Below are 24,026 nucleotides of genomic sequence, written 5' to 3'. Positions count from 1 at the left end.
CAGTACTGGTACCCCTGCACATTGACTCAGTACTGGTACCCCTGCACATTGACTCAGTACTGGTACCCCTGCACATTGACTCAGTACTGGTACTCCTGCACATTGACTCAGTACTCGTACCCCTGCACATTAACTCAGTACTGGTACCCCTGCACATTGACTCAGTACTGGTACCCCTGCACATTGACTCAGTACTGGTACCCCTGCACATTGACTCAGTACTGGTACCCCTGTACATTGACTCAGTACTGGTACCCCTGCACATTGACTCAGTACTGGTACTCCTTGTATATAGTGTCATTACTGTTATTTTATTGTGCTACTATTTCCTTTTTGCAAATATTTCCTAGTGTTTAACTTTGCATTATTTGGAAAGGGCTTGTAAGTGGGCATCTCACAGTAACAGTCTACACCTTTTGTATTCGGCATGTGTGACAAATACAATTTAATTTGACTGCCACAGTCTTGTAGCAATCACAGTTTTAGGATTGTGTTCTAAGAAGAGGAAACGATGACAGGTACTTCAGTGGTGTGTTGTGTGGATTCTCTCCAATAATCTGGAACACATTGGCAGTGGACCCCTTCAAAAAGTTTCCCAAATGGTAAGACAAGAGCAAAGCCTCTCCTGAGTTCTGGACTCAAATATTGTTTATGTTATTTTTTTCTAATAACGAGCAGAGATTACACACTTTATGCAATATGCACAAGCTTGCTGTGTAAGATGTCAGTTCTCATTGATGAAAGGAACCTTGTGATCTTCTATAGGCCTCTATGTTTTATTAAGTGATGGTGCTGCATGCATTGTGGAATGTTACATAATGTATCAGACTTGAGCGTTGTGTGGAGTTTTTATCACAACTCTTGGCAATTGGTATGGGTTGGGACCAGGGACTGGGACCGAGCCGGTGGGGCAGGGCTGGTGGGGCAGGCCAGGGCGAAAGGCAGGGCCCGTGCAATGCAGATGCAGCACATTTTGGTCAGCTGCAGCCTACGGGCTTTAACAGATCTACTTTGCAGTCTGAATGGGGAGTCTACGGAGGGTAGTCGTCCTGCGTTTACATTTGAAGCAGATTTTTTAGTAGACTTCAGACGGAGCCTACGAAGGCGGATGACTATGAACTTGGCCAAACTTCGTTGATAATCACACGTATACCAACGCGTAGGAGGCCATATTACATATATTTTTTTTAATTCAAAATCCTTAGTCCAAAATGACGAATGTTCTTTGGTTTTCACCTACGGCTTTAATTTAGGCGAGGATGAAGAATGCATTTCGAATCGACTAGAGCGAACTACGTTTCGCCGCGGAGTGTTACTGATTTGAATCGTGTGCAACAGTGTAGTGGTGGAGTGGTGCGGTAATTGCTGAGCCAGTCTGTGCGCTAAAATTGGTAGCTACAAATGAACTTTGTTTGTGCAGCATATGTGTACATTTAACAAAGTCGTTGTTCAAGCGCCCACTTCATTTTGTCCTTTGGATAGCTTTACAAAATATTTACATCTGTATCTTGCGAAACCAAGGACCACAGTACTGGAAGGACTTTACTGACCTCAAGATGTCAATTCTGCCTTTTACTCCCCCCATTGTGAAAAGGCTTTTGGGTTGGAAAAAAGGCGAACAGAACGGACAAGAGGAGAAATGGTGTGAAAAAGCTGTGAAAAGCCTGGTGAAGAAGTTGAAGAAAACAGGGCAACTGGATGAATTGGAAAAAGCCATCACGACACAGAATATCAACACGAAATGTATTACCATACCAAGGTAGGCGACTAGAAACATACATTGCAATGTTTGCGCAAGAAATGGAATCGATTGAATGTGACAGTTTTCAAACACAAATCTGGCTAGGTAGTTAGGATGGACTTTCCAGTTGTAGCTTTCTCTTCCTCGCAAACAATTTGATATTGTAGCCATGGAATATTTCTCATTCAAGAATAGTTTGGCTTTTGGGCATCCTGCACAACCCATGGGTAGGTAACTAGCCAGCTAGCTAACTGAGCAAGTTATACAGTGAGCTGCCTCTTGTCTGCATCAGCAATCACAGTACAGTAAACATAGCTAGGTAGCAAATGTAGCTAGCTAGCGAGTGTTGAATGTTTTGAGGGTTGCCCGTGTTTCTTTTCAACAATAATCATTGCATGCCACTTTTGTTGCACAACGAATTCTAGTTCACTGTCCTAGCAGGCAAACTACACACTACCCTCGGTAGATATATTTATGATGCAGAAAACGAGGCGAATCTGCATAGTGGAATAGACAGCTGTTCAACTCTAAACACAAATGGGTGACGAAGTTATATAATTTGGCCTTAATCTGGGGCGCTTTCTACTAGGATGGTGCGTAGGCGAGACTGAATCATCGTTTTCGCCATGCAGTGCAATACATCCACTGCTGTCTTGACAGATTTCAACCCTTACACAGTAATGCCCGAACGTACTCTCCTTAAAAAAACATCAATTAGGCCTTGCCTAGTTCTTCAGATGCATCCTTGTAAGCTTGTCATGTCACTATAATGCTGAAAAGCTAGCTTCTACTTACACCTCCTTGTCAGCTCAGTCAATGTGTTGTTTGTAAACTCATCCGTGTTTATTGTACAGAGAGCTTTCATATCCTTCAGTATACGGTATCGATGTTTGGTTTATTTGCAGCCACAGTAATGTATGTAATGCTTAAGTTTGGGTAACTTCTGTGACCCTACTGCTGTCACTGTTGGTATTTCAGAACCTCACAACAAAGCAGACCTGTGATTGGCTGAAACTTTCATGTTGTCCCATAAATTCCAGCAGTTAATCAATGAATCGGCCTTCAAAATCTCATCTCCACTTTTGTCTGACATGGACTGTTGGTTAGCAAGCTGCTGGGGCGGTGGTGTGGGCTGAAGTTGGATATATTTAGCTAATCAGACACTCCCACATTCTTGTTTGACCACCACAAGTGTTGTGCATTCTTCAGTCAATTGAATATCCTCTTAGCCAGGCTTGTAGCGCTGAAGATATCTGGCCCGGAAGTATAATATGCTAATATCTCCCTAATACCCTGGCTGTAGTGCAAAAGCCCATGTCACAGACCAGTGTCATATAGTCAATGCTGGGACTGGAATGGGGGAAATCTGATCCAAGAGCAGTGCTTAGGGGGACTTCCTGCCCCTGAATAACGGCCCACATTGCCCGGGAGGTCTGTTCCTATTTATTCCCCTGTGGTGGGGCTGACAGCAGCTGCTTGCTCAGGCCTGTCGAGGTGGTCATGGGGGAGCTCTCCTGGCTAACACATGAATTCCCCAGCGCCTCATCATTACTATCCTCACAGCTGATGAGCTAGCTAAGCTACGGTAACTCACCAGACTCTCTGTTCTGTGCTCCGGATTTCACTGAGTCACAGCTGGCTTGATAGAGCTGATGGTGGTGGACTTGTATGGAACGGTAACATGTGTAGCCTATAGGACAGGTGTTTGTGGGGAGACCCTAGTTGACAAATGATAATTAAAAAATGTCTGTAAAATGTTGGCATATTGTTACATTCAATTGAGAATTGAACTCTCAGTAAATAGGCATACTTTGAATAATTTACTGTGAACAGTGGTTATTACCCATTTAGGCTTTCTGTTTTTAGAGTAGGGCTGTTCATGCCAGATTGGACAAAAATAAAAATATTTATGATGTTTTGGATCCTTCTGAGATGAAATCCATAGATGGGTCCATTGAGGGAAGTCTATACACGGGATTCCCCAGTAACACATCAGATCAAGGTACTCACTGATCTCGACCCCAAATCCTAAACCCGAGGAAGTTGAGCAACCGACCTACCAGATCGAGACCCCAAATCCTAAACCTAACCTGAGGAAGTTGCGCAACTGACCTGATCTAAATGAAGCACAATTATTTCATATTGAAACAGGAGCTGTGTTAAACACTAAAGCCTGGGTGCCCGGTGTGGATTTAGAGGCCCTGAGTTGTTAGATAACATTTCAAATGGGTTTAACAGCAGCAATCTCCTCTAAGAAGCTGTGTAATCAGAGAGAGTTCTAGCCTATAGCTGGCCTAGTGGGTCATAGAGCAGTTTTAGGCCTCGTGATTATTTTTTTTCTCCCTCCTGATTGTCTGAATACAAAACATCTAAATAATGATTTGTTTGTTTGGAAACCAGTAGTCTTATTTCCTGTTACATTTTTATTTTCTAAAATGTTGCGCAACAAATGGCAGTTTTCTACCCAGAGTTTGTCTTATTTTGTGGTGCAAAGCTATTGCTCGGCATGCTTCTTGGCGCCTCTACACCTTTGTGGTTTTGGACAGTCATTTTTTTTTTGCTTTTTAAATAATGGGTAGTTCTGAGAAACTAAGGCTCTGGGCCAAATTCATGTCTTAGTCATTCTGCAGTGTGTACTTATGGCTTTGTGATGCCTCACACTCTCTCGCCTGAGCAATGCGGATGGCGCTGGCAGGAACTTCGGTATGAGAGGCCTGCTTAGAGGCCCACTTCCGCCTAAAACAAACATTCTCACATCTGTCAAGTCATTTTAGAGTGACTTTCTCAGAGCCAGTGGAGGCGGCTGTTAAGTGACGGAGCCTGCTCTGTTTGAGTGGGGAGAAGACTAATGTTCTCTCCCTGTCCTTTTAAATGTGCTTTAGTGAACTGGAGGCTAGGTGTGGCCTTCCTAAAGCAAAATGGGACAACACTATCGTTTTCATGGGGGTCTCCCCTTTCCATAGTGGGGTCATATTAGTTTGTATCGCAAACGATCTGGACGCTACAGACAGAGGTTGGCACATCGGCGGTACCGACGTCAGACGTGTCCGTAGCTTGTGTGGGTCTTAGAGCAAAACGGAGAACACCATGGTGTTGGTGAGAGGCTAGGTCGTCATTGAAAATAAGAATTTGTTCTTAATTGACTTGCCTAGTTAAATAAAGGTTAAATAAAAAATAAATAAAATCAACAGTTTTAAGGATTAGGAGGAAGACACTTGCAGAGCAAATTCCATCTCAGCGGCTGTCATTAAAATAGAATGGAATTGACAATCCTACTTGAAAATTAGGAGCCAATTAGTTTCATGAGTTGACTGTATTTTAACTGGTCTTCCCTCTTGACCCGTCCCAAACTGTAGGCCTTTACTGTGGAGCAGAGCTGAGAGAGCAGAACTGTAACAGACGGCACAGAATTGTCTCTCTCACTCTTGGTTCGGGGCCAGGACCCGGGAGCAGCAGTCTGTCTTGTCCACACACGTCCCTTTGGCTGCAGGGCTGCAGGCTGGTGCCACCGACTCACACGGCAGCATGTTTGAGCAGGAGAAAGACAGTCCCTGATTTTGTGTCTGGATTAAGGGCCATTCTGTGACTTTGGTTAATATGCCTTATTTATTTACTGTGGTATTGTTTTGGTAAAGAGTGTTGAGTATTGTTTCTTAACCTGGTATGGAAGTCAGAATTCTGCTATTGTGACAACACTAAGGGAGAGGAAGCGTGGAGAGAGAAACGGAAGCAGGAAGAACAGAGGGAGGAACTTGAGCTGATAACAAAAATAATTAACAGATTGGTGTCGCCACCACAAGTGGTCTACAGTGCTGTTGTACAGCAATAGAAGCGTGGGTGATGGTGTCTATTAGATAAAGCATGTCATGATGAATAAACTGGCCTAGTTGCGATTTAGGAAATATTTGAGAATGCATTATACCACCGAAGTGACCTACAGTGAAATCTCAACTATGTACACGCACTAGAGGTCGACCGATTATGATTTTTCAACACCGATACCGATTATTGGAGGACCATAAAAGCCGATACTGATTAATCGGACGATTTTATTTATTTGTAATAATGACAATTACAACAATACTGAATGAACACATATTTTAACATAATACATCAATAAAATCAATTTAGCCTCAAGTAAATAATGAAACATGTTCAATTTGGTTTAAATAATGCAAAAACAAAGTGTTGGAGAAGAAAGTAAAAGTGCAGTATGTTCCATGTAAAATATGTTCCATGTAAGAAAGCTAACGTTTCAGTTCCTCGCTCAGAACATGAGAACATATGAAAGCTGGTGGTTCCTTTTAACATGAGTCTTCAATATTCCCAGGTAAGAAGTTTTAGGTTGTAGTTATTATAGGAATTATAGGTCTATACCATTTGTATTTCATTATCCTTTGACTATTGGATGTTCTTATAGGCACTTTAGTATTGCCAGTGTAACAGTATAGCTTCCGTCCCTCTCCTCGCTCCTCCCTGGGCTCGAACCAGCAACACAACGACAATTAGCGCCCGCTAACTAGCCAGCCATTTCACTTCGGTCACACCAGCCTCATCTCAGGAGTTGATAGGTTTGAAGTCATAAACAGTGAAATGCTTGACGCACAACGAAGAGCTGCTGGCAAAACGCACGAAAGTGCTGTTTGAATGAATGTTTATGCGCCTGCTTCTGCCTACCACCGCTCAGTCAGATACTTAGATACTTGTATGCTTGTATGCTCAGTCAGATTATATGCAACGCAGGACACGCTAGATAATAAGTTAAGGTTGCAAGAGCAGATCCCCTGAGCTGACAAGGGTAAAGTCTGTCGTTCTGCCCCTGAACGAGGCAGTTAACCCACTGTTCCCAGGTAGGCCGTCATTGAAAATAAGAATGTGTTCTTAAATGACTTGCCTAGTTAAATAAAGGTGTAAAAGAGAAAAATCGGTGCCCAAAAATACCTATTTCCGAAACCGGCCCTAATTAATCGGCCATTCCGATTAATCGGTCGACCTCTAACGCGCACACACCAAGGTTGTTATAGTAAATATTTAGTTAACTGAAATTAAATAATTATCCCCGTTTGGAAAAACTCAAACTAGACTTAAGCTATTAACTTTTACTCCAAAAACTAACAATGCTAAAATATAAACCATCATGAATTATGTTAATCTAAAAAAAAAAATATTCTCAAAATCTGTGGTTTTCAAGCTGCTGAATCTGGTGGGTAAATGCAGCCAGGAGATGGAGACGTTTCAGAAAGGCCTCGCTTGTGTATCACTGCTCCGAGGCGGCGCTGCTCCGAGGCGGCGCTGCTCCGAGGCGGCGCTGCTCCGGGGCGTCACTGCTCCGAGGCGTCACTGCTCCGGGGCGTCACTAGCTAACATGGAAAAACAGACTGACGTTAGCTACCTAGACTAACACGTACTACTAGAGCTGAAACTGTGGCTTCGGATCTTGACTTTTCGGGACTCCTCTTCCTGAACGCTAAAGGTCCCGAAGTTTCTGCTCATGTGCGGTACTCTACTTAACACCGTCTCTTCTCGTAGAGAACAGGCTGCTCTGGGGAATGGTGCTCCTTTAATGATGTGAGATCAAGGTCTGCCAGATCCCATAGTGATAGTATTCTTCATAACAGAAATGAATAAAAATTGTACTATTTGTGGGGTGCTAATATTTTTCCTGATACACACGTGATTTTGGAAATGTGTTTCTGGCATATCCCAACTCCCCCTGAGAAACACCCACAGGGAATGGGGTCACGGCCTGGGTCAACGTTGTACAGCACCCTCGGAGCAAGTAGGATTAATTACCTGGCTCAAGGGCACAGCCACAGATTTTTCACCTTGTTGGCTCCGGTATTTGAACCAGTGACCTTTCGGTTACTGGCCCAACGCTACCTGCCGCCCCTGCCAAATATAACTGCATAGTATAAAGTTACTGTAAGACAAGAAACACCACCTCATTTCTTATATTTCAGGATGTGGCCAAAACTCAAGTGTGCCACTAGGCAAAATATGTGCTTTGATTGAAACTAAAAACAGTTAGTCTTTGCTGCAGTTTAACACAATCTGCTCTAAAATGTGCTCACTGTACCTCATTCAAAAAGACACTGTATAGCTCAAGTTGATCTGAAGGAATATTCTGAATGAATATGATTGAGATCACATGGTTAATATGCAGATGCTGCGTGGACATTTCACCGGTAAAACTTGAAGAATTATCATTCACGGTTTGACAGTGAGAAATGTGAAGCGAGAGTGACCACAGCAATGTGGGCATAAAGTAGACGTAAATAAACCCAGGGGTCTTCTGCTCTGGGGGACACGGGATCCGCAGCCTCTGAGACGACAAGTTAAAAAGCCTTGGATTGTCATCAGCATGGGCGTCAGTTTCACTCCACTATATAAGTCACATTGAGCTTGGCGTTATCATTTGAACTGCCCGCCCCCATTGCAAGAAGTGACATCCTCCAAAATCACTATACAACACATGTCTCCTAGCCTCCCAGCATGCTTTCTGTTCCTAACACTAAATAATAGAAAATATTTAAAAACCAAACTAAAGCAAATCAGGTCTAAAAACGAACAGATTTACGAATTAAAATCTAAAAATGAACAGTAACCTTGGCGCACACAAGTAAAGTACTGATAAAAATATATATAAACACAACATGGAAAGTACTGAAAAATACAAGCGAGTCATGTTAAGTGTTGGTTTCATGAGCTGAAATAAAATATCCCAGAAATTCACCATACGCTCAAAAACCTTATTTCTCTCAGATTTTGTACACATTTGTTTTTCGTCCATGTTAGTGAGCATTTCTCCTTTGCCAAGATAATCCATCCACCTGACAGATGTGGCCTATCAAGATCAATCATCCACCTGACAGATGTGGCCTATCAAGATAATCCATCCACCTGACAGATGTGGCCTATCAAGATAATCCATCCACCTGACAGATGTGGCCTATCAAGATAATCCATCCACCTGACAGATGTGGCCTATCAAGATAATTCATCCACCTGACAGATGTGGCCTATCAAGATAATCCATCCACCTGACAGATGTGGCCTATCAAGATAATCCATCCACCTGACAGATGTGGCCTATCAGGATCAATCATCCACCCGGACAGCTGATGAAACTGAGTATTTCGCTCTGTAATTTAAAAAAAAAACTCATTCTGATTATCTGGGCCTGTCTCCCCAGTGGGTGGGCCTATGGCTGTGCCCCTGCCCAGTCATGTGGGCGGTAGGTAGCCTAGTGGTTAGAGTATTGGGCCAGTAACCAAAAGGTCAGCTCGGGGATTCGATCTAGCAACAAGGTAAAAATCTGTCGTTCTGCCCCTGAACAAGGCAGTTAATCCACTGTTCCCTGGTAGGCCGTCATTGTAAATAAGAATTTGTTCTTAACTGACATTAAATAAAGGTAATATATATATATATATATATATTTTTTTTGAATGTGACATACAGATCAATGTACACTGCTCAAAAAAATAAAGGGAACATTTAAACAACACAATGTAACTCCAAGTCAATCACACTTCTGTGAAATCAAACTGTCCACTTAGGAAGCAACACTGATTGACAATAAATTTCACATGCTGTTGTGCAAATGGAGTAGACAACAGGTGGAAATTATAGGCAATTAGCAAGACACCCCTAATAAAGGAGTGGTTCTGCAGGTGGGGACCACAGACCACTTCTCAGTTCCTATGCTTCCTGGCTGATGTTTTGGTCACTTTTGAATGCTGGCGGTACTTTCACTCTAGTGGTAGCATGAGACGGAGTCTACAACCCAAACAAGTGGCTCGGGTAGTGCAGCTCATCCAGGATGGCACATCTATGCAAGCTGTGGCAAGAAGGTTTGCTGTGTCTGTCAGCGTAGTGTCCAGAGCATGGAGGCGCTACCAGGAGACAGGCCAGTACATCAGGAGATGTGGAGGAGGCCGTTGTGCAAGGAGGAGCAGGAGGAGCACTGCCAGAGCCCTGCAAAATGACCTCCAGCAGGCCACAAATGTGCATGTGTCTGCTCAAACGGTCAGAAACAGACTCCATGAGGGTGGTATGAGGGCCCAACGTCCACAGGTGGGGGTTGTGCTTACAGCCCAACACCGTGCAGGACGTTTTTCATTTGCCAGAGAACACCAAGATTGGCAAATTCGCCACTGGCGCCCTGTGCTCTTCACAGATGAAAGCAGGTTCACACTGAGCACATGTGACAGTCTGGAGACACCGTGGAGAACGTTCTGCTGCCTGCAACATCCTCCAGCATGACCGGTTTGGCGGTGGGTCAGTCATGGTGTGGGGTAGCATTTCTTTGGGGGGCCGCACAGCCCTCCATGTGCTCGCCAGAGGTAGCCTGACTGCCATTAGGTACCGAGATGAGATCCTCAGACCCCTTGTGAGACCATATGCTGGTGCGGTTGGCCCTGGGTTCCTCCTAATGCAAGACAATGCTAGACCTCATGTGGCTGGAGTGTGTCAGCAGTTCCTGCAAGAGGAAGGCATTGATGCTATGGACTGGTCCGCCCGTTCCCCAGACCTGAATCCAATTGAGCACATCTGGGACATCATGTCTCGCTCCATCCACCAACGCCACGTTGCACCACACTGTCCAGGAGTTGGCGGATGCTTTAGTCCAGGTCTGGGAGGAGATCCCTCAGGAGACCATCCGCCACATCATCAGGAGCATGCCTAGGCGTTGTAGGAAGGTCATACAGGCACGTGGAGGCCTCACACACTACTGAGCCTCATTTTGACTTGTTTTAAGGACATTACATCAAAGTTGGATCAGCCTGTAGTGTGGTTTTCCACTTTAATGTTGTGTGACTCCAAATCCAGACCAGCCATGGGTTGATAAATTTGATTTCCATTGATAATTTTTGTGTGATTTTGTTGTCCAGCACATTCAACTATGTAAAGAAAAAAGTATTTAATAAGAATATTTCATTCATTCAGATCTAGGATGTGTTATTTTAGTGTTCCCTTTATTTTTTTGAGCAGTGTATTTAAAGTGACTGATTTCCTTATATGAACGCTAACTCAGTAAAATGGTTGAAATTATTGAGTTTAATATTTTTGTTCAGTGTCGTGGTGGTTGTAGTCGTGGTGGTGGTAGTCGTGGTTGTAGTCGTGGCCAATAGGACACAAAGCAGGCTTGTTGTCTGTGTGAAGAGTTAGTGTTCCTCTCCCCCACAGACAGATAGTGGTCAGGCCAAGGCAAAGCAGAGTAGAGCTTTCTCTCACTAATATAACCTAACTCCTGCCGCCTCCACACAGAGCAGCAGTTGCTAACCAAACAGCAGCCCACACCCTCCCCAAGGCCCCAGCAACCAGCCGCAGCACATTCCTCTGGGCTGACTAACCACGCCTCACACACACACACACACACACACACACACACTATAAGCCCCGCACACACTCAGCGCATGGAGGGAGCGTGGAGACCATGATTTTGGGCACTCACACTTAATACCATGACCAGACCTGGCACAGCACACACACATGTGCGCGCACAATACCCATGATGCCCTCTGCTTGGACACACAGAAGCAGTCAACAAGCCAAAAATGCAGATGACCCGGTGCCCACATACACTGGGGAATCGTCACACAAAATCCTCCTGTTTCTGGATGAGGTACAGTGATGGTACACGCTGGAGCTACCAGGCAGAGCAGACAGGCAACACTGTGTCCTTCTGTACCCATCTGCCAAGACTACGCACACACACACACACACACACAGACGGAGACACACACCGAAGGAACAGAAAGAGAGATGTCTCAGACAGCAGTATCCACTTTCTGTCAGACAAATCAAACAAAAGGGTTGAGCAGCCAGTGGTAATTACAACACAGACAAACTCTCAGTGAACCAGTGTGTATCACATCACTAGAGAACAATACAGTCTGGACTGTGACTCAGGTACCTGCTTTAAAATGTGTGGGTGTGTGTGAGGAGGAGACATTGTGATGGCTCTGAGGGGTCTGTCCCAGACAGATTGAGATTAAACACCTTTGTCGAGCGAGTCAACCAGAAAGTGTCTGTTTGTCTGTTTTAGTTAGTTTTTTAGTTGCAGTGCTCAGGCTTGTGTCCCTGTCTGTTTGTTTTAGTTGCAGTGCTCAGGCTTGTGTCCCTGTCTGTTTGTTTTAGTTGCAGTGCTCAGGCTTGTGTCCCTGTCTGTTTGTTTTAGTTGCAGTGCTCAGGCTAGTGTCCCTGTCTGTTTGTTTTAGTTGCAGTGCTCAGGCTAGTCTGTTTGTTTATAGTTGCAGTGCTCAGGCTTGTGTCCCTGTCTGTTTGTTTTGTTTGTTTTTAGTTGCAGTGCTCAGGCTAGTGTCCCTGTCTGTTTGTTTTAGTTGCAGTGCTCAGGCTTGTGTCCCTGTCTGTTTGTTTTGTTTGTTTTTAGTTGCAGTGCTCAGGCTAGTCTGTTTGTTTATAGTTGCAGTGCTCAGGCTAGTCTGTTTGTTTTTAGTTGCAGTGCTCAGGCTTGTGTCTCTGTCTGTTTGTTTTTAGCTACAGTGCTCAGGCTTGTGTCCCTGTCTGTTTGTTTTGTTTGTTTTTAGTTGCAGTGCTCAGGCTAGTCTGTTTGTTTATAGTTGCAGTGCTCAGGCTAGTCTGTTTGTTTATAGTTGCAGTGCTCAGGCTAGTCTGTTTGTTTATAGTTGCAGTGCTCAGGCTAGTCTGTTTGTTTATAGTTGCAGTGCTCAGGCTAGTCTGTTTGTTTTTAGCTACAGTGCTCAGGCTTGTGTCCCTGTCTGTTTGTTTTGTTTGTTTTTAGTTGCAGTGCTCAGGCTAGTCTGTTTGTTTATAGTTGCAGTGCTCAGGCTTGTGTCCCTGTCTGTTTGTTTTGTTTGTTTTAGCTGCAGTGCTCAGGCTAGTGTTTCCTTGGCAATACTAGGTTAAGCATTAAGCAAAGGCCCTAAAGCAACATCCAGGGTGGTCTGCAATACCTTTTATCGGTTGAAATCAAATGAAGCACAACGTATTTTGGTCCAGGCTAGATCCTCCCTCCCTATCTAATGGTTGAACCCTATTTAACTTTCAGTTAGTATTTCATCTTGGCTGAACGAACATTAGCCTTTTCCCCGTGTGTTTGATGTTGGTGTTGAGACCACCCCAGACGCAGGCAGGCACACACACATTGTCTCTACTCCAGCTGTGCTCACTGAAACAGGATGTGTTTGCCTGCTGTTTTGAGCTGAGGGGAAGAGAGGAAATATCTAACTAGCTAGCAGGTGAATGACTGGCAGGGCAGGTGCACACACCCTTAGGATTTCCCCCAAACATGGAAGCTGTAAAGGTAGAGTTCAGGAAGTGTGTGGTATCATTTAGGCCTGTCGTTCCCCCCCCCCCCCCCCCATGTTTTGCTTGCTGATGCAGTGTCATTTACCAGGTTACCACTGTCTGCTTCCAGTCAGATTGGACACTTTGGCTGGCTACAAGCTTTTATGATGGGGCACACAATGCTTGGAGGGTGGAGAGGAGGAGAGGGGAAGTAGTCGGGCCAGGGGGACAGACGGAGGAGGGGGGCAGCAGACACTCTGAGCCGCCCTGATCTATTGAGACAGTCTGTCATTCTTTACCCCCTTTTGTCCTGCTCTCTCTCTCTCCCTGCTCTCTCTCTCTCCCTGCTCTCTCTCTCCCTGCTCTCTCTCTCCCTGCTCTCTCTCCCTGCTCTCTCTCCCTGCTCTCTCTCTCTCTCTGCTTTCTCTTTCTCTTTCTCTCTCTTTCTTTCTCTGTCTCTCTCTCCTCTCCTCTCCTCTCTCTCTCACATATATTTCTGCATGAGGACATGGCCATTCTGTTATTGTAGATCAGTCTCTGTAGTTTATGGACATTAGAGACAGGCAAGTTAGTCTTTGTTGTGTTGCTCGACTGTAGTTAGTCATTATGAGGGAGCAGAAATAGAATGTTTAGACTAAACTAGATTCTATATCAAAGCATAGCCTATAGGCTAGACCAACCAGGATTAGGATTATTAGTGAATGAACTGTCATTCATTTAAATATCTTAAATAAGTACAACGATGTAGCCTGGTGGATGTTTTTCTACCAGTCCAACTTCCTTTTGACTCACTGTAGCAGTGTGCTGAGTGAGTTGAAGAATTCCGTGGCCAAACTTTTGGCCTTGGTCCACAGAGGGGTGTGTGTGTGTTCAGAGGCGCTTGGAGCACAGAACCGTAGCCAGTGTGTGACTGTTCGTGCTTCAAAGTGTTTGTTTTGCCCCCTCAGATTAGTGCAGCTCAGCCTGGGCCAGTCAGAGTCTCTGATCTGAGGCAGACACACACACACACACACACACACACACCCCACCAACCCCTTAAATCTGAGAACCCCCTCTCACACAACCCCTAACCCCAGCAGCAGCAGCTGTACCAACCCACAAATCTGGGCCCTTTCTTCTCCACACTACACAAACATAGACAACACACACAACAGCAGGCGATGTGGGTGAGGCAGGGGGATTTAGGGTGCAGGTCTCCCATCTCCTCCAGGGTTGTGAGGGGGCTCCGGGTCAGTCTCTGTTGGAGAGCCACAGTACCCTCCACCCAGTTCCCCCAAAGCAAATTCAACTTCTAACCCTTTCCACATCAGTTCAACACCTCCATGTAAATGTCCACATTGTTAACAGATTTCTCTTTGTCACACTTTATTCAAATGCCTGGATGCATTCTGCCAACGGTGGAACAGGCTACATCTGATAACACAACAACTTAATGGCAGTGGCCAACTACCGTAGCTATCTAGACAGCTGACCTCTGTAACTAGCCGGCAAGCTAGCAAGCAAAGCCGAAGGGATCGCAAACAGGTTAGAGTAACTCTAGGCAATGCAACTTTTGTTGGCCTAAAGACCCGTCTTTTCAATGCTGTCTTCGTATTCTGATAGCTGAAGTTGCGTGTAAGTGTCGGGTGTATACCGAACTATACTGTAACGCTGCATGAGTAACCATGCTCCATTAGCTAGGTCTAGCTGAATGGAATCAGGACTGGGGATAAACATGAGTAACCATGCTCCATTAGCTAGGTCTAGCTGAATGGAATCAGGACTGAGGATAAACATGAGTAACCATGCTCCATTAGCTAGGTCTAGCTGAATGGAATCAGGACTGAGGATAAACATGAGTAACCATGCTCCATTAGCTAGGTCTAGCTGAATGGAATCAGGACTGAGGATAAACATGAGTAACCATGCTCCATTAGCTAGGTCTAGCTGAATGGAATCAGGACTGAGGATAAACATGAGTAACCATGCTCCATTAGCTAGGCCTAGCTGAATGGAATCAGGACTGGGGATAAACATGAGTAACCATGCTCCATTAGCTAGGCCTAGCTGAATGGAATCAGGACTGGGGATAAACATGAGTAACCATGCTCCATTAGCTAGGTCTAGTGACTCACCGCTTCTCACTAGTTTTCCCCCTAGATACACTCTAGAAGGTCATGTACTTGTTTACCCACTTTCTGTCACTGAAATGATATTATTTTTGTATATGGCCTGTCCAATGAGGGATTGCTGAGAGTGTCATTCAGTGTAACTTGCCTCAGTCACACAGCCATACCTAGGGCCTGGCTGTTCTGCTGGCCTGGGTCCCATGGAGGGCTTGGACTCCGGATCCTTCCTGAACCCATTTGGTGTTTTCCATTCCCCAGCACCCGATCCATCTTTCATGTCTTGTCAGAGTTCTCGCCCACCGGCACCGGCAGGGCATACCGGGTCAAAGCCATTCCTCCACTGCCACCCTGGAACATATTTGAAACACAACGCGCTCCACATACTCATAAAGCATATTTGAAGAGTGCGAGGTCGTCTGGGGCCTGGTATGGCCCCTCCAACAACATGGTAGTCGCTGGGGGACGGTGGCATGTTATGAATGGCTGGGGGTTGTTCTGGGCAACGTTTCACTCACTTCTATCGCTGTGGTAAATGTCTTGAACAGTGACTCAGCGGCTGTATGTGAAGTTGTTGGCGTTTTTGCCTAGGGCTTGTTGTATGGTCCCTTCCTCCCTCCCTCCCTGGACTGTGCTAGTGGAATCCCTCACGTTAGAACAGCACATTGAGTCTGAATCTGTGTGTCTTGTGTTTCCTGGACCTGAGTTGGTCCAGACCAGAAAGCTGTTGCGGGGGTGCAGTGACGAGAGTAGGGTCCCAGTGAAGGGCTGAGTCAGGGAATGAGAATGGGCAATTCCAAGGTAACGGAATTAGGCAGAGACTCCGATTTTTCCATTTAAAATGTATGCCAAACAAAAACTATTTATTTTTCAAAGTTTAACAAACCATACAATTCTATGCACAAAGACTACTTTTAACAATTACGATAGTAAATAAAACTAAAAACATTTACTGGAAATTACGGTAAAATCTCCTGGTTTATTCTGTTACCAAAGTTGTATCTGTACAGTTCTGCTGTAAATGTGGTTTTGCCACACACCGTAATAGTTTTGGTGAATAGGATGTTTTTGTCTGTTCCATGTTCAGTGTCAACCCCCAGCCTAAACCCCAAAGGAATACACCCACTGTAGAGCATGGGCCTGAGACGCAGTTACATCACCTCAGCCCAGTCTGTACACACACACACACACACACACACCAACCCCAACCCTGGGTTCAAATACTAGTTCTATTACTTTTCAATACATTTCAAAACAATTATTCAGATAACTAAAGGTTATCTAGTTAATTTTATGTTTAAAAAAAAAAAAACTAGTAGTACACTTTTTGAAAATACTACACTGACTCAAATACACCCCCAAGCCTAACCTTAACCCATAACCCTAAAACTATACCGAACTCCTAAACCTACCTGTATCCCATAGCCTTAATTATAACCCTAATTTGAACCTTAAATGGAACCCCTAAGCCTAAAATAGCATTTTTCCTCGTGGACTGGAAAAATGTCCCCACTTATCCAAATTTTCCTTGTTTTACTATCCTTGTGAGGACTTCTGGTACCCACAAGGATAGTTAAACACACGCACACAGAACACTAGAGAGTGAGCTGAGCTAACCCAGCCCCCCATTAACCTTAATTCTTTATGATGGCCACAGGACTCACTGATGTGCAAAGCCCCAGGAAATGGCTGCTCGTTTACGGGCTGTGGCAACAGCAACCCACTGACTCCTTTTCAGCCAATTGGGGCTCATAAAAGGGGACCATGCCCTGTGCCGTGCGCTGTGGGAAATACCTTTTTGTTTAATAAGAACCGGAGGATGTGTTTGAGTAGGACCGAGAGCTCGTCGGGATACAGAACTGAATGCTCTCTGTGACAATGTGACTTCTGATTCTGACACACACACACACACACACACACAGGTTTTTATGGTTTAATTATTTAGTTTGGTTTAAGGCAACATTGTTGAATCCCAACCCACACACACACACACACCTGTCCTCCACCACCACACACAGGGGGATTCTGCTTGTAACGACTTCCCCTTTCTCAAAATGCCAAGACAGTGAAAAGCTGCTATGAAATATTAAAGGCCCTGATGTTTTTCCCTCTGGAGGCACAGTAGTTGGCTGAGACTAACACACACGCGCTCAGTCTGGCTGAGTACCACTGAAGGCTCCTCCAATCACATTACAGCATGGAGCGTTGGTACGGTGAGGTCACTGGTTAGACTCCTCGTTGCTCCGCTGAGACTCTCCTGCAGGCTTCTAAAGAGCTTAGAGGGGGACCAGATTGAACCCTAACAGGGATAAAAATAGAGGTCGACCGATTTATGATTTTTCAACGCCGATACCGATTATTGGAGGACCAAAAAAAGCCACTAACGATTAATTGGCATATTTTTTTAAAATATATTTTATATTTATATATATATATATATATTTGTTGTAATGACCAATAAACACATATTTTAACTTTAATATAATACATCAATAAAATCAATTTAGTCTCAAATAAATAATGAAACATGTTCAATTTGGTTTAAATAATGCAAAAACAGTGTTGGAGAAGAAAGTAAAATTGCAATATGTCCCATGTAAGAAAGCTAACGTTTCAGTTCCTCGCTCAGAACATGAGAACATATGAAAGCTGGTGGTTCCTTTTAACATGAGTCTTCAATATTCCCAGGTAAGAAGTTTTAGGTTGTAGTTATTATTGGACTATTTCTCTCTATACCATTTGTATTTCATTAACCTTTGACTATTGGATGTTCTTATAGGCACTTTAGTATTGCCAGTGTAACAGTATAGCTTCCGTCCCTCTCCTCGCCCCTACCTGGGCTCGAATCAGCAACACAATGACAACATCCACCACATCGAAGCAGCGTTACCCATGTAGAGCAAGGGAAACAACCACCCCAAGGCTCAGAGCGAGTGAAGTTTGAAACGCTATTAGCGTGCGCTAACTAGCCAGCCATTTCACTTCGGTCACACCAGCCTCATCTCGGGAGTTGATAGGCTTGAAGTCATAAACAGCGCAATGCTTGACGCGCAACGAAGAGCTGCTGGCAAAACGCAGGAAAGTGCTGTTTGAATGAATGTTTACGCGCCTGCTTCTGCCTACCACCGCTCAGTCAGATACTTAGATACTTGTATGCTTGTATGCTCAGTCAGATTATATGCAACGCAGGACACGCTAGATAATATCTAGTAATATCATCAACCATGTGTAGTTAACTAGTGATTATGATTGATTGTTTTTTATAAGGTAAGTTTAATGCTAGCTAGCTACTTACCTTGGCTTACTGCATTTGCGTAACAGGCAGTCTCCTTGTGGAGTGCAACGAGAGAGAGGCAGGTCGTTATTGCGTTGGACTAGTTAACTGTAAGGTTGCAAGATTAGATCCCCCGAGCTGACAAGGTGAAAATCTATTTCTGCCCCTGAACAAGACAGTTAACCCACTGTTCCTAGGCCGTCATTGAAAATAAGAATGTGTTCTTAACTGACTTGCCTAGTTAAATCAAGGTGTAAAAATAAATTTAAAAAACGGCAAATCGGCGCCCAAAAATACCGATTGTTATGAAAACTTGAAATCGGCCCTAATTAATCGGCCATTCAGATTAATCGGTCGACCTCTACTCCATACATCTTGTCAAATATAGAGAACTGATGGTGTATACTGGTTGTTGGAATGTCATAGGGTACTTGGGCGTCTTTTTGAAAAAATAAATGGATTCTTCATGTCTTACTCATTTGTAGGAAGTAGTTTGGTCCAAATTGGATGTTGGGTATTATATTTACTGACTATTATCTCAGTCCTATAAATTCAAATGGCCAATTTGGTTGCAATCAGTTAGCTGAATTTGTTTCAGGAATGGCATTTTGTTTCTAACTCCAGAAACTATTTCAGACCAATCTGAGATGGTGGGTGTCATGGCTGGCTGAAATGACCTGATGACCTCATGGTTTACTTTGGACCGTCAGCAGGATGAGATCTCTTTACCAAGATGGTAATAATTCACGTCAGAATTTTGACCATGTAATTGTAACCAGAGAATTAATAGTGAAGTTACAAAAACAAGGTGAAATTCAGTCGTGAGGAATCGGCTGCACGTTTTCTAACCCCCACCACAAGTTCTCCTACTAATAACAAGCTGAAAGCCATGCGTAGCTTCTCCTTTTACACTTCCTGTCTCTAAGTTAGTGATATCATTGCCACTTATTATTATTATTAGACCTAAAAACCCTTCTCACACAGCTCTGACCCATGACAGTAAGGGGTTGTATTAATTAAACCAAACAGTCACAAGCTGTGGTGTGACTGCTGTTGTAGTTTGATTTTATACGCTGTGAAGACGTCTTTCTGACTGTCTGAAATTCTACGAAGGAACAGTTTTAATTCCATTGGTAATGGTTTAAATGTTTACACGGTTATAGTGGAATCATTTTTGTTCCGTTCAATTCAAGAGTGCAGGCTGCTTCCCCTACATGTACCCTGGCTCAGTGGTCTACATGTTTCATTGACACCAGATGGCCATGGGGAGAAACCCTGTCACTACTGTAACCTAGTAACTGGTCTTCTGTGGCCTAGACAGCCTCCCTCTGCTACTGGGATCCTACATCAGGGTGCATCAGAATGAGACAGAGCAACATGAGCCTATTTAATATAGTCAGCCCAGGGATGGGCAACTGCACCACTGTATGTCCATAATGGCGGCAACATGTTGTGGGGGTGCTTTGTTGTAGGAGGGACTGGTGCACTTCACAAAATAGGTGGCATCATGAGGAAGGTAAATTATGTGGATATATTGAAGCAACATCTCAAGACATCAGTTAGGAAGTTAAAGCTTGGTCGCAAATGGGTCTTCCAAATGGACAATGACCCCAAGCATACTTCCAAAGTTGTGGCAAAATGACTTAAGGACAACAAAGTCAAGGTATTGGAGTGGCCATCACAAAGCCCTGACCTCAATCCTATAGAACATTTGTGGGCAGAACTGATAAAGTGTGTGCGAGCAAGGAGGCTTACAAACCTGACTCAGTTACACCAGCTCTGTCAGGAGGAATGGGCCGAAATTCACCCAACTTATTGTGGGAAGCTTGTGGAAGGCTACCCGAAACGTTTGACCCAAGTTAAACAATTTAAAGGCAATGCTACCAAACACTTATTGAGTGTATTTAAACTTCTGACCCACTGGGAATGTGATGAAAGAAATAAAAGCTGAAATAAATCATTATCCTTTCTATAATTCTGACATTTCACATTGTTAAAATGAAGTGGTGATCCTAAATGACCTAAGACAGGGAATTTTTACTAGGATTAAATGTCAGGAATTGTGAAAAACTGAGTTTAAATGTATTTGGCTAAGGTGTGTGTAAACTTTCGACTTCAACTGTATGTACTACATTACTAAAAGTATGTGGAAACCTTCTAGTTCAACATCTCATTCCAAAATCATGGGCATTAATATGGAGTTGTTACCCCCCTCCTTTGCTGCTGTAATAGCCTCCACTCTTCTAGGAAGGCTTTCCACTAGATGTTGGTACGTTGCTGCAGGGACTTACTTCCATTCAGCCACGAGCGTTCGTGAGGTCGGGCACTGATGTTGGGCGATTAGATCTGGCTCGCAGTCGGTGTTCCAATTCATCCCAAAGGTGTTCGATGGGGTTGAGGTCAGGGCTCTGTGCAGGCCAGTCAAGTTCTTCCACACCGATCTCGACAAACCATTTCTGTATGGACCTCACTTTGTGCACGGGGGCTTGCTGAAACAGGAAAGGCCCTTCCACGAAGTTGGAAGCATAGAATCGTCTAGAATATTATTGTATGCTGTAGCAATAAGATTTCCCTTCACTGGAACTAATGGGCCTAGCCCAAACCATGAAAAACAGCCCCAGACGATTATTCCTCCACCAACCAAACTTTACAGTTGGCACTATGCATTCGTGCAGGTAGCGTTCTCCTGGTATCCGCCAAACCCAGATTCGTCCGTCGGACTGCCAGATGGTGAAGCGTGATTCATCACTCCAGAGAACGCGTTTCCACTGCTTCAGAGTCCAATGGCGGCGAGCTTTACATCACTCTAGCTGACGCTTGGCATTGCTCATGGTGATCTTAGACTTGTGTGCGGCTGCTCGGCCATGGAAACCCATTTCATGTAGTGTATAAAATTGCACACTCTTCTCTCCGGATCAATGGTAGAATGTATATAATTGCAGGTGGGTGGGGGTGGGGGGGGGGCTTTAAAGTGTTTTGCTCGCAAGGTGAAATGTTTTTGCCTATACTCAGTGTATTGGGGTGTGATCTCTGTACACTCGCAGTCGTGAGATTGTGTTCTTACCTTTTTGGAGTTGGCCTGCTTGGCTGTTTTCAAGAACGGCAAACTATTCAAGCAACGTGCCAAAAGGCAAAACAGTTTATGAACTTCTAACTCCAAAGCAGTAACAACAAAACAAACCTCTCTGTCTCTAGGCAAAACAGTTTATGAACTTATAACTCCAGAGCAGTAACGACAAAACAAACCTCTCTGTCTCTGCCAGGTCTCTGGATGGACGGTTACAGGTGTCCCACAGGAAGGGCCTCCCGCACGTCATCTACTGCCGCCTGTGGCGCTGGCCGGACCTGCAGTCTCACCACGAGCTGCGGGCCGTGGAGCTCTGTGAGTACGCCTTCCACACCAAGAAGGATGAGGTGTGTGTCAACCCCTACCACTACCAGAGGGTGGAGACGCCAGGTATGGACAACTGTCCCCTTTCATTAAAAACCACCAGAGGTTCAATGAGCTTCACCTCAGTAGCATGTATTGCACATCTTGTAAATGTATTGGCTCTGTGACTACTGGTTTGACAGGTGTGAGAGGCTCAGCCTCAACTGTCATTTGTGAAAACATAAGAGCTATCTATAACTTTTGGTGTGTTAGAGAAACAATGCATTTTATTTGTGTTTCTGTCTGTGTGTGGTGTCTAATTGGGTTTCTGTCTGTGTGTGGTGTCTAATTGGGTTTCTGTCTGTGTGTGGTGTCTAATTGGGTTTCTGTCTGTCTGTGGTGTCTAATTGGGTTTCTGTCTGTGTGTGGTGTCTAATTGGGTTTCTGTCTGTGTGTGGTGTCTAATTGGGTTTCTGTCTGTCTGTGGTGTCTAATTGGGTTTCTGTCTGTGTGTGGTGTCTAATTGGGTTTCTGTCTGTGAGTGGTACATGTACCACTCACAGACAGAAACACAATTAGACATGTACTACTCAGACAGAAACCCAATTAGACATGTCTAATTGGGTTTCTGTCTGTGAGTGATACATGTCTAATTGTGTTTCTGTCTGTGTGATGTCTACTTGTGTTCTCTGTGTTTCTGTCTGTGATACATGTCTACTTGTGTTTCTGCAGTGCTGCCTCCTGTGCTGGTTCCCAGACACACAGAGATCCCCAGTGAGTTTCCTCCTCTGGACGACTACAGCCACTCCATCCCAGAGAACACCAACTTCCCCGCCGGCATCGAGCCACAGAGCAACTACATACCAGGTGACATATCAGTCGTATAACTAGTGAGACCAGTCTACATACCAGGTGACATATCAGTCGTATAACTAGTGAGACAAGTCTACATACCAGGTGACATATCAGTCGTATAACTAGTGAGACAAGTCTCATACCAGGTGACATATCAGTCGTATAACTAGTGAGACCAGTCTACATACCAGGTGACATATAAGTCGTATAACTAGTGAGACCAGTCTACATACCAGGTGACATATCAGTCCTATAACTAGTGAGACAAGTCTACATACCAGGTGACATATCAGTCATATTACTAGTGAGACCAGTCTACATGCCAGGTGACATATCAGTCATGTAACTAGTGAGACAAATCTACATACCAGGTGACATATCAGTCATATAACTAGTGAGACAAGTCTACATACCAGGTGACATATAAGTCGTATAACTAGTGAGACCAGTCTACATACCAGGTGACATATCAGTCCTATAACTAGTGAGACAAGTCTACATACCAGGTGACATATCAGTCATATAGCTAGTGAGACCAGTCTACATACCAGGTGACATATCAGTCATATAACTAGTGAGACCAGTCTACATACCAGGTGACATATCAGTTGTATTACTAGTGAGACCAGTGGTAAAGGAGGTGAAACTAGTCCTCACACAGACTCCTGGAGCAGGTGAGACTAGTCAGGATTTATGAAGCATGTTATAGAAAAGTCTTACAGTGGACGAGACTGGTCTAAGTGAGACACGTTTAAAATGAGAGGAAGGTCGGTGAGAAAAGTCTTAAAGCAAGTTAAAATCCCATTCAAGCGGACAAGACAGGTGAGTAGGGGAGGCTGGCCAAGAGTTTGCAATGCATGACCTTGTTTCACACAGCTCAGTGTCTGGGATTTGGTCTTGTCTGCCCACTCTCACACAGTTTAGTTGCGACAGACGAGGGTTTTTATCCAGTCACTTTTCCTTCAGTTCTCCTCCTGGCTTCTCAGTGAGTTTGGGTGACAGCCACTGCCCCTCTAGCACCTCTGTTTTCTCTAGCCCCCTTTCCTTCTAGCCCCTCTAGCCACATAGATCCCTTTCCTTCCTTCACAGTGAGTTTGGGTGACGGCCACCTAGAGCCCTCTCCTTCCTTCACAGTGAGTTTGGGAGACAGCCACCTAGACCCCTCTCCTTCCTTCACAGTGAGTTTGGGTGATGGCCACCTAGACCCCTCTCCTTCCTTCACAGTGAGTTTGGGAGACGGCCACCTAGACCCCTCTCCTTCCTTCACAGTGAGTTTTGGTGACGGCCACCTAGAGTCTTCTCCTTCCTTCACAGTGAGTTTTGGTGACGGCCACCTAGACCCCTCTCCTTCCTTCACAGTGAGTTTGGGAGACGGCCACCTAGACCCCTTTCCTTCCTTCACAGTGAGTT

The 24,026-nt window shown here is 44.5% G+C and overlaps 1 protein-coding gene across 2 annotated transcripts in view; it reads left to right on the top strand.

The window, feature by feature from the left end:
- The first annotated feature begins 994 nt into the window (after nucleotides 1–994).
- Nucleotides 995–24,026, top strand: part of LOC110526791 (mothers against decapentaplegic homolog 3) — a 39,952-nt gene continuing 16,920 nt past the window's right edge. The window contains exons 1-3 of one of the 2 annotated variants that reach the window (XM_036981435.1): nucleotides 995–1,759; nucleotides 21,655–21,848; nucleotides 22,494–22,628. In XM_036981435.1, coding sequence (XP_036837330.1) covers nucleotides 1,557–1,759; nucleotides 21,655–21,848; nucleotides 22,494–22,628 — 532 coding nt within the window. In that variant the 5' untranslated portion in view covers nucleotides 995–1,556. The remainder of the gene's footprint in view (nucleotides 1,760–21,654; nucleotides 21,849–22,493; nucleotides 22,629–24,026) is intronic. The other variant, XM_036981436.1, reaches the window with a different exon arrangement.

This window comes from Oncorhynchus mykiss, chromosome 6 (assembly GCF_013265735.2).
Source record: "Oncorhynchus mykiss isolate Arlee chromosome 6, USDA_OmykA_1.1, whole genome shotgun sequence".
NCBI lineage: Eukaryota > Metazoa > Chordata > Actinopteri > Salmoniformes > Salmonidae > Oncorhynchus > Oncorhynchus mykiss.
Note: the sequence above shows the minus strand (reverse complement) of the source record. Positions and strands in the feature narration are given on the sequence as shown.